Source organism: Pristis pectinata, chromosome 11 (assembly GCF_009764475.1).
Source record: "Pristis pectinata isolate sPriPec2 chromosome 11, sPriPec2.1.pri, whole genome shotgun sequence".
Lineage (NCBI taxonomy): Eukaryota > Metazoa > Chordata > Chondrichthyes > Rhinopristiformes > Pristidae > Pristis > Pristis pectinata.
The window spans coordinates 80464224-80476739 of NC_067415.1; the positions used below are offsets into that span (position 1 = coordinate 80464224).

General features: G+C 40.1%; 1 protein-coding gene across 1 annotated transcript in view; it reads left to right on the forward strand.

Annotated features, from left to right (window-relative positions):
* The window catches only part of LOC127575909 (kelch-like protein 1), a 276782-nt gene that overhangs the window by 236839 nt on the left and 27427 nt on the right, over nt 1-12516 (forward strand). The window contains exon 7 of the mRNA XM_052026137.1: nt 5451-5675. Coding sequence (XP_051882097.1) covers nt 5451-5675 — 225 coding nt within the window. The remainder of the gene's footprint in view (nt 1-5450; nt 5676-12516) is intronic.

Consider the following 12516-nt stretch of genomic DNA (forward strand, 5'->3'; position numbering starts at 1 on the left):
ACTGCGTAATGAATTGATCTGTATGAATGGTATTTAAACTTTTAAACTTTATTTAAACTTTATTTATACAGACAAGTTTTTCTCAGTATATGTGACAATAATAAACCAATACTAAAATAGAAAGATGGATTATTATCAGGATGATGATGGATTGGGAAGGTGGGAGATACAACGAGACCAGATGTCCTTGTACGCCAGTCACTGAAAGCAAGCATTCGTTTACAGCCAGCAATTAGAAATGCAAATCGTATGTTGATCTTCATTGCAAGAGCAAGGATTCCTTTCTCCAATAAACAAACTGCTGGAAGGACTCAATAGGTCAAACAGCACCTGTGGAGGCAAGGGGATGGTCAACGTTTCGGGTCGAGACCCTGCATCAGGATTGAGTGTAGAAGGAAGATAGCCAGGATATAGAAGTGAGAGTGAGGGGTGAGACAGAGGCTGGTAGGTGACAGTTGGAAACAGATAAGGGAGGAATGGCAGGCAGCTGGAACCAACTGGAGGAGGGGATAAGAAAGTTGAACTAAGGGAGAAGAAAGAAGAAACTCAGGTGGATAGGTATGTGGGTGATGGGCAGGTGAAACCAGATAGGGGAAGGTGAAGAACCAAGGTAACGGGAAGGGATGTGGGGCGCTGGAGAGGTGGAAAAAGCAGAGGAATAGAGGATGGACCAATGGGAGTGGGAAAGGAACACAAGGAGCACGGGGGGTGTGTGTTACCTGAAATTAGATAATTCAATGCTCATACCATTGAGTTGTAGGCTGCCCAAGCAGAATATGAGGTGTTGGCCCTCACCATGGCAGTGAAGAAGACCATGGACAGACTCTCCATCACTATCTGTAACTGGAACAAGACCAGGAAAATGACATTGCCATGGATAACGGTTGAATATAGTCAGACTGAGGCTGGGCCTATTTTGTTACTTATTTTGTAATCTTCCACCATTCAATTACATGAGAATTAATTAAATGTGTAATTTAATGAAACGCCATATTCAGGCTTCATAAAATCTGTTGAATTGAAATAATTTTTGAATGTGCTTTGATAGTCTGCTTTTTGCAGATTAGTAATAGGCAGTCCTGATATTCCACTCATCAATAGTAAGGCTATTTATTTGCTCAGCAATCCATCCATCACTGCTTTGCAGTTCTGATGGAAAATCATTACAATAGTCTTTTTAGGAAAGCTTGTTGGATATGTTATTGGTCTATTGATTTAAAATGTGATGTATAAACATGCAATGGGGAAAAGCACTTAGGAACATTGGGCGTTCAGCAAGCTGCAATAACCTTTTACATTAGTGACCCTTGTTCCAGCTCAGAAGAGAATTTATACTTAGAAGATGTTGTGTTGAAGTTGGACTTATTCATTGATGTGTTTGTGCCTGGGCTATGTCTGAGTATTTAGGCTGATAATAGTCTTTTCAAGATGGAATAAAACACAGCATGTAATGGGATAAGAATAACAGTGTGAAGTGAAACAAATAAACAGATAAGATAAATTTCAAAGAGGGAAGCACAGTGGTGCAGCTAATAGAGCCACCGTCTCGCAGCACCAGAAACTCAGTTCAATCCTGACATCAGGTGCTGTATGAGTGGAATTTGTGACCGTCTGGGTTTCCTCCGAGTGCTCCAGTTTTCTCCCATGTCCCAATATGTGTGGGTTGGGAGATTAATTGGCCACTGTAAATTGCCCCGAGTGTATAGCTGAGTGAGAGAATCTGGGGGCAATTGATGGGAATGTGGGGACAATAAAAAATGAGATTACTGTAGGATTAGTGTAAATGGGTGGTTGATGGTTGACATGGACTTGATGGGCTGGAGGGCCTGTTTCTATGCTGGGTCTCTCTATGCTTCTATAGGAGTGTTAGCCATTTAACATCAATCTCCTACTATGTCAAGATTCGATTGACTTAGAAAAGAAACAACAAATCCTTAACTATTAAGGAATAATATGAGCTCAGCTACAAAACAAGTAAGATGTGTACTTCTGAGTTCCCTTGGAGTTACCAACTGCTTTAGAGACAATGGTGGCAGCTTCACGGTAAACTGTCAGCATTTCTCAGCAGATCCTCACCCACTTTACACCAGTGTCTCATCTATTCTCTTATGTGGGCAATCAGACAAAGGATGATTTTTGAGGTGGACTTATTTTTGTAACGTAAGATGCACAATTTTGTGCACATGTTCCATCAAATAGCAATGTGACAAGGACCAGTTTTTTTTTGGTGTGACATTGAAGGAGAGGTAAAAACACTTTTGTAGCCAGTAAAATAAACTTTATTCATAAAAATATATACAAGAAATATGAAAACAGTACTTGGCTTTCTTTACCTTCATGGTGTCATCCAGTCCATACATTCAGTGTTATCTGGTCTATACATTTGTAGTGTTAGCACATTCTGTGTACAAGGTACCTCAGCCTGCTGCACCTCTGCTGGGTTATGTTTGGTCAGGGATATTGAGCCTATTCATTTTAGTGGAAAGCAGTCACTGCAAGGGAAAAGGTATGCATTAGGTAATTTCCATTTTATTCAAGTAATTAAGTTTGGTTTAATATGTTTAGTTGCTTAGAAGTATTTTAGGTGTTTTTAAGTGAACTACATCTTTGAAATTCTATTCAAAAGTTTCAAATTTAAAAATATTTGAGTTATTTCATAATAGTTTTGAATATTTCTGAATGGTCGGGTCATTCAGAGCATTCAAAATCATTGAAGTGTTGACAGTCAACATAACTTGGAGGTGTGAGTTAGCAGGAAGTTGAAATCTTTTCAGTTGTTTCATGATCTGGGACTTCGTGTGATACAAGGTCTTGCTGACACACAGGGCCTTGCCAATTGCAATTAGTAAAATGTTTGCAAGTTAATAATTTGGGAATCGGAAGAGATAAGTTCATAGTTCATACATGTCAACAGTAAGTAAATTCCAGCTCAAGATCTCATCTGAATATTAGTGTGTCTCAGAGATCCAAGAATCTGTCTTGGGCCCAACACATTGATGCAATCATGAAGAAGGCACACCAGCGGTTCTAGTTAATTAAGAGTTTGAGGAGATTTGGTATGTCACCAAAGACTTGCAAATTGCTATAGATGTACAGTGGAGAGCATTCTGACTGGTTGCATCACCGCCTGGTATGGAGGCTCCAATGAGCAGGATTAAAAGAGGTTACAGAAGGTTGCAGACTCAGCCAGCTCCATTACGGGCACAACCCTCCCCGCCATCAAGGACATCTTCAAGATGCGGTGCCTCAAGAGAGGCGGCATCCATCATTAAGGACGCTCACAGCCTGGGACATGCCCTCTTTTCGTTACTACCATCAGGGAGGAGGTACAGGAGCCTGAAGACCCACAGTCAACGATTCAGGAACAGCTTCTTCCCCTCCGCCATCAGATTTCTGAATGGTCCATGAACCCATGAACACTACCTCGTTATTCCTCTTTTGCACTATTTATTCAATTTTTTAACTTATAGTAATTTTTATGTCTTGCACTGTACTGCTGCCGCAAAACAACAAATTTCACGACATGTGTCAGTGATAATAAACCTGATTCTGATTCTTCTGCAGCGCTGAATATCAGGCTGATTAACCTGCCTGTTTCTGGAGTGGGACTTGATCCATAACTTCCTGACTCAGAGGCAGAATTGAAATGCATTGATCCACATCTGAGACTGTAATAGTACACAGACTCAATGTCAAATCAACAAAGTAAAACTGATCATAATGAAAATCCCAGATGGGACTGTAAGAGTTATGACAATAATATCTGGATTAAGCAGTTTAAATTTTATAATTTAGACCTGTAGGGCATGAAGATCAAAACCTTGATTACAAAAATGGAATTCATCTCTAAGAAGGTAGTCGTAGTTGTGTCGATCACACAACTTGTTGATAAGTAGAGAGATATTCGTGACTATTTTGAGTTATTTATATGGTTCTGTTGTTGCTGGTTTCCACAAAATGAAGGAACAATGTCACAAAAACACACGCACAATGAAAGAGTCAAGTTATTCTGACACAGCTAAGTATTGTACAGAGTAGGAATTATCCAGAGGGGATAATCATTCTGCTTATTAAAAAGGAAAACATCCACAGAGTGGATTGCTGAAGAGGCTTTCGAACTGGATTAGCTTGTTTGGTTTGACTTCTTCAACAACCAAATAGAAATGTTAATTTACCATATTACTATACATTGTATTCCCTGAGAATACTGTTTTTATGGGAATGTGCTGTGCTTCGATAACTGCCATACAAATCATTCATAATAAATTCTAACAATATGTAATTGAAAATCAGACTCATGATTAAGGACACCAACACACAAATTTTGAATTCTATCTGTTAACAACTTTTAAAACATGCATGTAATGAACAGAATGTTATCCATTAAGGTTTTAAGTTTTTTTTTATTGAGAGATGCCAGCATTTATTCTCCATCCTATTTGCCTTTGAGCTGAGGATACAGTTACGAATCAATCACATTGTTAGGTATGGAGACACCTATACACCAGGAGACACAAGGGACTGCAGACACTGGAATCTGGAGCAATAAACAAACTACTGGAGGAACTCAGTGGGTCAGGCAGCATCTGTGGAGGGAAATGGACAGTTGATGTTTCGGGACGAGACCCTTCATCTGGACTGATAGAAGATGAAGTGTCCAGATGAAGGATCGCGACCCGAAATGTTGACTGTCCACTTCCCTCCACAGATGCTGCCTGAACCCGCTGAATTCCTCCAGCAGTTTGTTTGTTGCGTCTATAAACCAGGTTCGGTACAGGTTGCAGACTTCCTCTCCTGGTGAACCAGATGGATTTTTATTAAGGCTCTTTTTCTTGATAGTAATTTTGTGGTTTACTTAATTACTGGAATTTAAATTCCCCAGTTGTGATGCTGGATCAATGCAGTTAACCTGGTAACATTGTCCCACACAAAGAGATGAGAGGGCAGATGACTATAAACTTGGGCCAAAGTGGTAGCTTTAGGGAGCTTCTTCAAGGAGAGAGTTGCAGAGACTTAGAGAGGGAATCTCCTAAATTGTGAATCTCAGACTCAAAACACTTCAACAACATGCAAAGGTGAAAATGCGAACAAATTTCACTACCTAAGTAAGAAAGCACAAACATTAAATGCGCCTGTTCACTTCATACCTTCGATTTTCCATCGTATTTTATCCACTATGCAGCTGTAAGTATAGAACTTCACAGCTTTTTTATTCCACTGTTAATTGAAAAAAAATCAAATACATTAGTCAGTAAAAGCTCCAGAGAAATGTGAGCACTTGGTAAAATGCCAAAAGCTTCACATGAAAATACCGTGATAGATTTTAAATGAGCCTTCCTTCCTCTGTGTTTGTTGTGGGGAGATATTATTAGGTTGCATGCGACGTATGCATTCGGGATTCCAATATATCCTTTCACGTCACAATCTTGTCACACTAATTGTCTTATCAGGTGCCACTACAATAGAAAAATATGACCTGCGAACAAATACTTGGACCCAAGCCGGAATGATGAATGGCAGGAGACTGCAATTTGGAGTAGCTGTCATTGATGATAAACTTTATGTGGTTGGAGGCAGAGATGGCCTGAAGACTTTAAACACTGTGGAATGTTACAACCCAAAAACAAAAACTTGGACTGTCTTACCTTCTATGTCAACTCACAGACATGGCCTTGGTAAGTAATTCTGGTGATTTCAGATTTATAAACGAGAATGATCAATGATTATTATAAAGGGCAATCACCCATGTTTCATTAATGTTGGATGGTTTCCAGAGAGAGTCCCCACCAGTTCTACCATCCCTTTATATAACTACCCAGTCCTGCCAAAATATAATATTGGGCACTGATATCAAGCAGACTAGAGTTGTATTGCTTAAAATTTGCAAGGTTGCAGGATGATTTTACAATATTAAGTGGCACGGGTACCTAAAAATAAATTATCTCTGCTGAGACTCGGAATATAAGTCTAATTATTGGAGCCAAGCTTTCGTGTAAGAGGGTGGTAGGAGTTTGGAACTTGTTGCAAATGGCAATTTATGTCATGTTAATTTTGGTGGATTATTATTAATTAAAACAATTCCGGGATATGTTGGTAAGTCAGGTTTATTGAGTGGCATTATGGATCAGTCAAGATCTTAGTGGAAGCCAGAGCAAACTCATGGGGCTAAATGCCATGTTGTACAGATGTCTACAAACCCATTAAAATCAATTGTTTCCATTGGTTGCTCATATAATACCCAAGAATATTAATTCATTGAAGTAAGAGGTGCAATTTCTAAACCTATTTCCAGTCCATTACCAAATGATAATTTATATTTTATTTGAAATGTGTACATTTAAGAAAAAAAGCTTCTATTTCCCTTTTTCAGAATATTGTTAGCAGAATCAAGGAACATCGCATTTCACCATTGTCAATTTTAAACTGAGGCAGACCCTCCTTTAAATGACCCTTTCCTTCATTTGAATAAAATTGACAGAGTTATTTGTTCCAGGCAGAAAACGCTGAAGAACTATTCTGAGGTAAATACAAAATTCCCCGAAGACCATTATAATTTCTGTGGTAGTTGCAAAATAATTTCATCTCTCATCAATCTTGATTTATGGAGAGTGGGAGATGTACAAAATGAAGTGTTTTAACACCAACTCCCAATATCCATCATGAATTCTGGATTTTATATGACAACAGGATTGAATAAAAAATATTCCATAGTTTGGCCAAATGAATATGCAAGTAATGTAGAATCTGGCATGCCATCAAGATTGTAGTTTGACAATGTAATATTTAAAGTTTTATTTCGATGCCTTCAATCATTGGATCATATCACTGCAGAATTCAGTGCATCAGGTGATACGAGAGGGAATATTCTTAGGTTTGCAGATTTTGGTCCTTTGCTTACAAATTACTATTGGTGATGCTATCACAGGAGTGTTTAACACACTTGTATCAAATTCATCTGGCTAATGTTTTAAAGGAGGCACTGATTTATCTGTAATAGCATACCATTCACATTTCTTCATGGAACAAAGCCACATCATTCTGCAGTATTTTATAATAAATGAAGAATCAAACTGTGAATATCTATAAGGAACAACTCTCCAACTTTGTTGGTTAATTTGTAAGATGCGGTATTTTGCCAATGTGCAATATCTTTGTTCTTGATAATTTCAATCAGGGTCGAGGCAGTGAAGCACAACCGACAAAGATTGCAGGAAAGCCTGGGGAATGAAAAGATATAGACAAGATATAGGTATCAGTGACATTTATTGCCCAAATCTAATTTTCCTTGAATTGAATAGGTTACTGCAGAGGGCAGATAAGAGCTGACAACATTGCAATGGTTTGGAATCCGGCATAGGCTGGGCTGGGTAGGATGATCAAACTTCCTTCCCTAAAGGACACTGATGAGCAAGATAGGATTTTAAAATCATCCAGTCATTTCACGGCCACCAAAAATATCAATGTTAAATCTGTTTTATTTAAGATTTATTTAATTATGCAAATTCCTTAGGTGACTGGTGAGATTCAAACTCATGTTTTCAGATAAAAAATCTTTTGAAACTAAGCCAGTAAATTAATTTCCATGCAACCTCGCATCATAAATATCCTGTCTGGAATTATGCCTTTCATAGAACATAGAACACCACAGCACAACACAGGCCCTTCAGCCCACAATGTTGTGCCGACATCTTATCCTGCTCTAAGATCTATCTAAGCCTTCCCTCCCACAGAGCTCCCCACTTCTCTATCATTCATGTGTCTATCCAAGAGCCTCTTAAATGTACCTAATGTATCTGTCCCCACAACCTCTGCCGGCAGTGCGTTCCACGCACCCACCACTCTCTGTGTAAAACACTTACCACTGACATCCCCCTTATACCTTCCTCCAATCACCTTAAAATTATGTCCCCTCGTGTTAGCCATTGTCACCTTGGGAAAAAGTCTCTGACTGTCCACTCGATCTATGCCTCTTATCATCTTGTACACCTCTATTAAGTCACTTCTCATCCTCCTTCTCTCCAAAGAGAAAAGCCCTAGCTCACTCAACCTATCCTCAGAAGACATGCTCTCCAAATCAGGCAACATCCTGGTAAATCTCCTCTGCACCCTCTCTGAAGCTTCCACATCCTTCCTATAATGAGGTGACCAGAACTGAACACAATATGTTCAATGGGATGATTTTGTTAAGTGTTTGGCCATGAGATGTAAACATCACTAGCATTTTTTTATCCATTCCTAACTGCTCTTGAACAAAGGAGATGGCTAAGACTTAAATACATTGGTGGGTCTGAGATACATAGAGGCTAAACTGAAGAAGGATGACAGATTTCCTTTTGAAAGGAGATTAGCAACTAGATGGGTTCTGGTGGCTTCATGGTTACTGTTACCAAGGCCAACAAACTTATTTATTTAATTAATTAATTGAACTTAAATCCATCAGCTGCCATGGTGGGATTCTGGATCAATGTCTGCTGGTCCATTAACTTAACCATTGCACTACCACACTCCTTACATCCAAGGAATTGTCCAGGATGCCACGGAATTCCAAGGCACAGAACCTGGCTCTTCTTTTCTCAGCACATGTCAAATTCCCATTGATTCCTATCTGCGATAATTCATGCACAAACTTATCTATCTGAGAATTTTGCCAGGAAAATTTTACAAGAGAAATCAAAAAGAGTCAAAACTAAAGAGTGGCATTTAATTAGAGCCTGTTATATCCTTTCAGGTTGTTGCAAAGTATTTAAGTACCTTTAAAACGTAATTACCTTTGTAAAATAGGAAAACCACCATACATGGTCTTGGGAGGCTACAAGGATATTGTCTTCCAGGCAATGAATTCCACAGATTCACCACCCTCTGGCTGAAGAAATTCCCCCTTATCTCTGCTCCAAAGCGACGCCCCTTTATTCTGAGGCTGTGCGCTCGGATCCTAGACTCTCCTACTGATGGAAACATCTTCTCCACGTCCACTCTATCCAGACCTTTCACTATCCGGTAGGTTTCAGTGAGATCCCCCCCTTCATCCTTTTGAATTTCACTGAGTACAGGCCCAGAGACATCAAACACTCCTCACACATTAAGCCTTTCATGCCTGAGATCATTCTTGTGAACCTCCTCTGGACCCTTTCCAGGGCCAGCACATCTTTCCTTAGATACAGGACCCAAAATAGCTCACAAAAGTAAGAATTCTCATCCTTGTTTTCATATCAGTGTTATACAGCATGAAAACAGACCCTTCAGCTCACTGACCATCAAGTACCCATTCACACCAATCCTGCACCCCAATCCTACACCCAATTTTTTTCTCCCCACATTCCCATCAACTTCCCCACACCCGGTTCAGATTCTACCACTTACATAAACATTGGGGACAATTTACAGTGGCCAATTAGCCTACCAGCCTACAAATTATCGGAATGTGGGAGGAAACTGAAGCACCCAGAGGAAACCCACGTAGTCAAGGGGGAATCATGTAAACTCCACACGGACAGCACCGGAGGTCAGGATTGCACCCTGGTCGCCGGCACTGCGAGGCAATGGTTCTACCTGCTGTGTCACTGAGCATGCCATGACCTTCCCCCTCCCTTTTTCTGTAATGTCTCCAGTTCTACAGCTCTCCGAGATTTCTGTGGTATTTCAGGTCGGATCTCCTGCAGATTTCATTTTTCAATGCCCTAAACATCAAAATCAAAGTCAGGTTTATTGTCATATGACATCTACGCACAGGTGCAGTAAAAAACTTACTTGCTGCAGCATCACAGGCACAGAGCATCAGATAAGCAACATTCACAAGAAAAACATAAACATAAAGTATACACAAGTTTTACAAGAAAGAGCACAATTAGAACAAAAAAAAATGACAAAGTCCATTGTAGTCCAAATATAGTGTAAGTGTGCTTGGTGCTGCCAAGACCCTCATTCTGTCTGCTTCTCCTAAAACCAATTCTCTTTGCTTTGGAGTGTGGCCATTTGTCCAATGTCTTTTTTTCCATCTGATAGCAATCCTGAAAAGCACCTTGAGGTTTTTACTACTGTAAGCTGCTCTGTCATCCAAAAAAAAACACTGCAAATAGTTGATAGCACTGCACTGGTTTAATTCAATCTATAAATCTTTTTAACACATCTTTAACTTCTCAAAAGCATCACTTTATACAATGACTCTGTTTCAGCAATTCTGTTAATCCTGAAGACACCATATTAAACACAACAGCAGACAGTTAATCAATCTTTATAAAATTACTGTCAGCAATTCCGATTAATTATTAACAGAAATATCTATAGGAAAATAGGGCCAAGGTCAGAAGAGTGACTGCTCCGTAGAGATCCAATTTGATGACAGCAAATCAAGTTGTGGCAAAAAGTTAAAAAGTGGTATTGTAGCAATTCTGATGCAATGGATTTTCTATAAGTTGATGGACACATTTAAAATCTGGAAGGGGCTTATTCTGGCCCACCAACATGACAGATTACTTCATGCAATGGCCTGCCACCGTGCAAGGCCTCATGACCAGTGGAAGGGCCATTCTTTCAAGACAACAGCAGGAGATCAGCAAAGTTTAAGTTCTTTAGCACAAAATGTTTCAACTTATGCTGTAAGTTGTTGAGACGGGTGCAATTCTAATGTTCAAAAGACATTTGGCTCGGTCTGGACGTGGACAGGAAAGTTTTTGAGGGATATGGGCCAAATGTAAGCAAATGGGACTAGCTCAGACAGACAGCTTGGTCGGCATGGACAAGTTGGGCCGAAGGGCCTGTTTCTGTGCTGCATAATTCAATGACCCTATTTTCTAGCTTGAAGACACTGTTCCCAAACCATGCCTATTATTCCGTGCCTGGAATCATTAAATTTTTAGTAATGAATATTCCCAGAAAAAGAAAATCCAAAAGCAAAATATTGCAAAATACTGGAAATCTGAAATAAAAAAAAATTAAATGCTGGAAACACTCAGCAGGTTGAGCAGTATCTGTGGAAAGAGAAACAGAATCAGTGTTTCGGATGGATGACTTTTCCTTGAAAATGTGATGCTTTGTCCCTTTAAAATGCCTAAGAATTGGAAATAGCCAGATGATGTCGTATGCACCACCCCACCTTTAAGTGGAGCAAATGCAATGCCTGCAGTAACACCCATGTGGCCTCTGCAACCCTGGAAGACCAGCAGATTGAGGGCAATATCCAAGGGCAAATCCATAGCCTCTTTTTTAATAGCCTCAGATTTATACCATTATCTATTCTTCCCTCTTCTCACTGATGTGTAGTGGAAGCATTAGATTGAATTCAGTCACACTCTCTCTCCTGAACCCAAAAAAAGTAATTCCATGCTTATCTTTTGAGGGCCTCTAATCATGACATCTGTTTAGAATGTAAAAGAAAATTAGGGGCTGATTTGGGCCCAGTCCATCATGCAAAACCTCCAGTGACTCTGTCTACACTTCCCTCTGCCTCAGGAAAGCAGCCAACATAATCAAGGACCCATCCCAACCTGGTCATTCTCTCTTCTCCCCCATCCCATCAAGCAGAAGATACAAAAGCTTGAGAACATGTACCACCAGGCTCAAGGACAGCTTCGATCCTAGTGTTATAAGTCTCTTGAATGGACCTCTTGTACGCTAACGATTAACTCCTGATCTCTCAATCTAGCTCATCATGGCCTTGCACCTTATTGTCTACCTGCACTGCACTTTCTCTGTAACTGTGACACTATATTCTGCATTCTGTTTTTTTTCCCTATTTGTACTACCTCGATGTAATTATGGATGACATGATCTGTCTGGATGGCACACAAACAAAAGCTTTTCACTGCACCTCGGTAGATGTGGCAATAGTAAACCAATTACCAATTAATGTCCCAAAAGTGGTCTGTCATTGAAGCAGGCGGATCCTTTGAACAACAAACAATCAACTGGAGGAACTCGGTGGGATGAACAGCATCTATGGGGGGGGGGGGGGGGGGGGGGGAGCAATTGTTGACATTTTGGGTCAAAACCCTGTATCATCCATAAGATACTTTGAAGTTGCAGCTATGGGCTCTGTCCAAAGTGAAGCTGGACGCCACCCAGTGGTCAAGCTACTCGACACAGTTGGTCCGGTGAAGGAAATGAAAATCAACTCCAGTGCTTGCTTGGGCTTTTGGCAATGTTCAGCATTTACCAATGATGAAAACAATTAGCAAATTAATTACTAATGAAGTGAAAGCACTTCAGAGATCCACAGGAATCCTTGTGATGTGCACACACTTGTACTAAAGAACACAAGAAACAGGAGAGGGATTGGACCTGTTGGCCTCTCGAGCTGCTCTGCGATTCAATAGTTTATTGTTCATAAAGTCTTGGCCTCTTCCCATTCTCTGCCCAGCCTCTTTGATTCCTTCCTGTTTAAGTGTCTACCAGTCTCTGCTTTGAGTGTATCCATTGAATCTGTCTCCACAGCTCTCTGGTATAGGAATTCCAAAGACTTACAATCCAGTGAGAGAAGAACCCCTTCTTCACCTCTGTCAGAAACAGGAAACCTCTTAT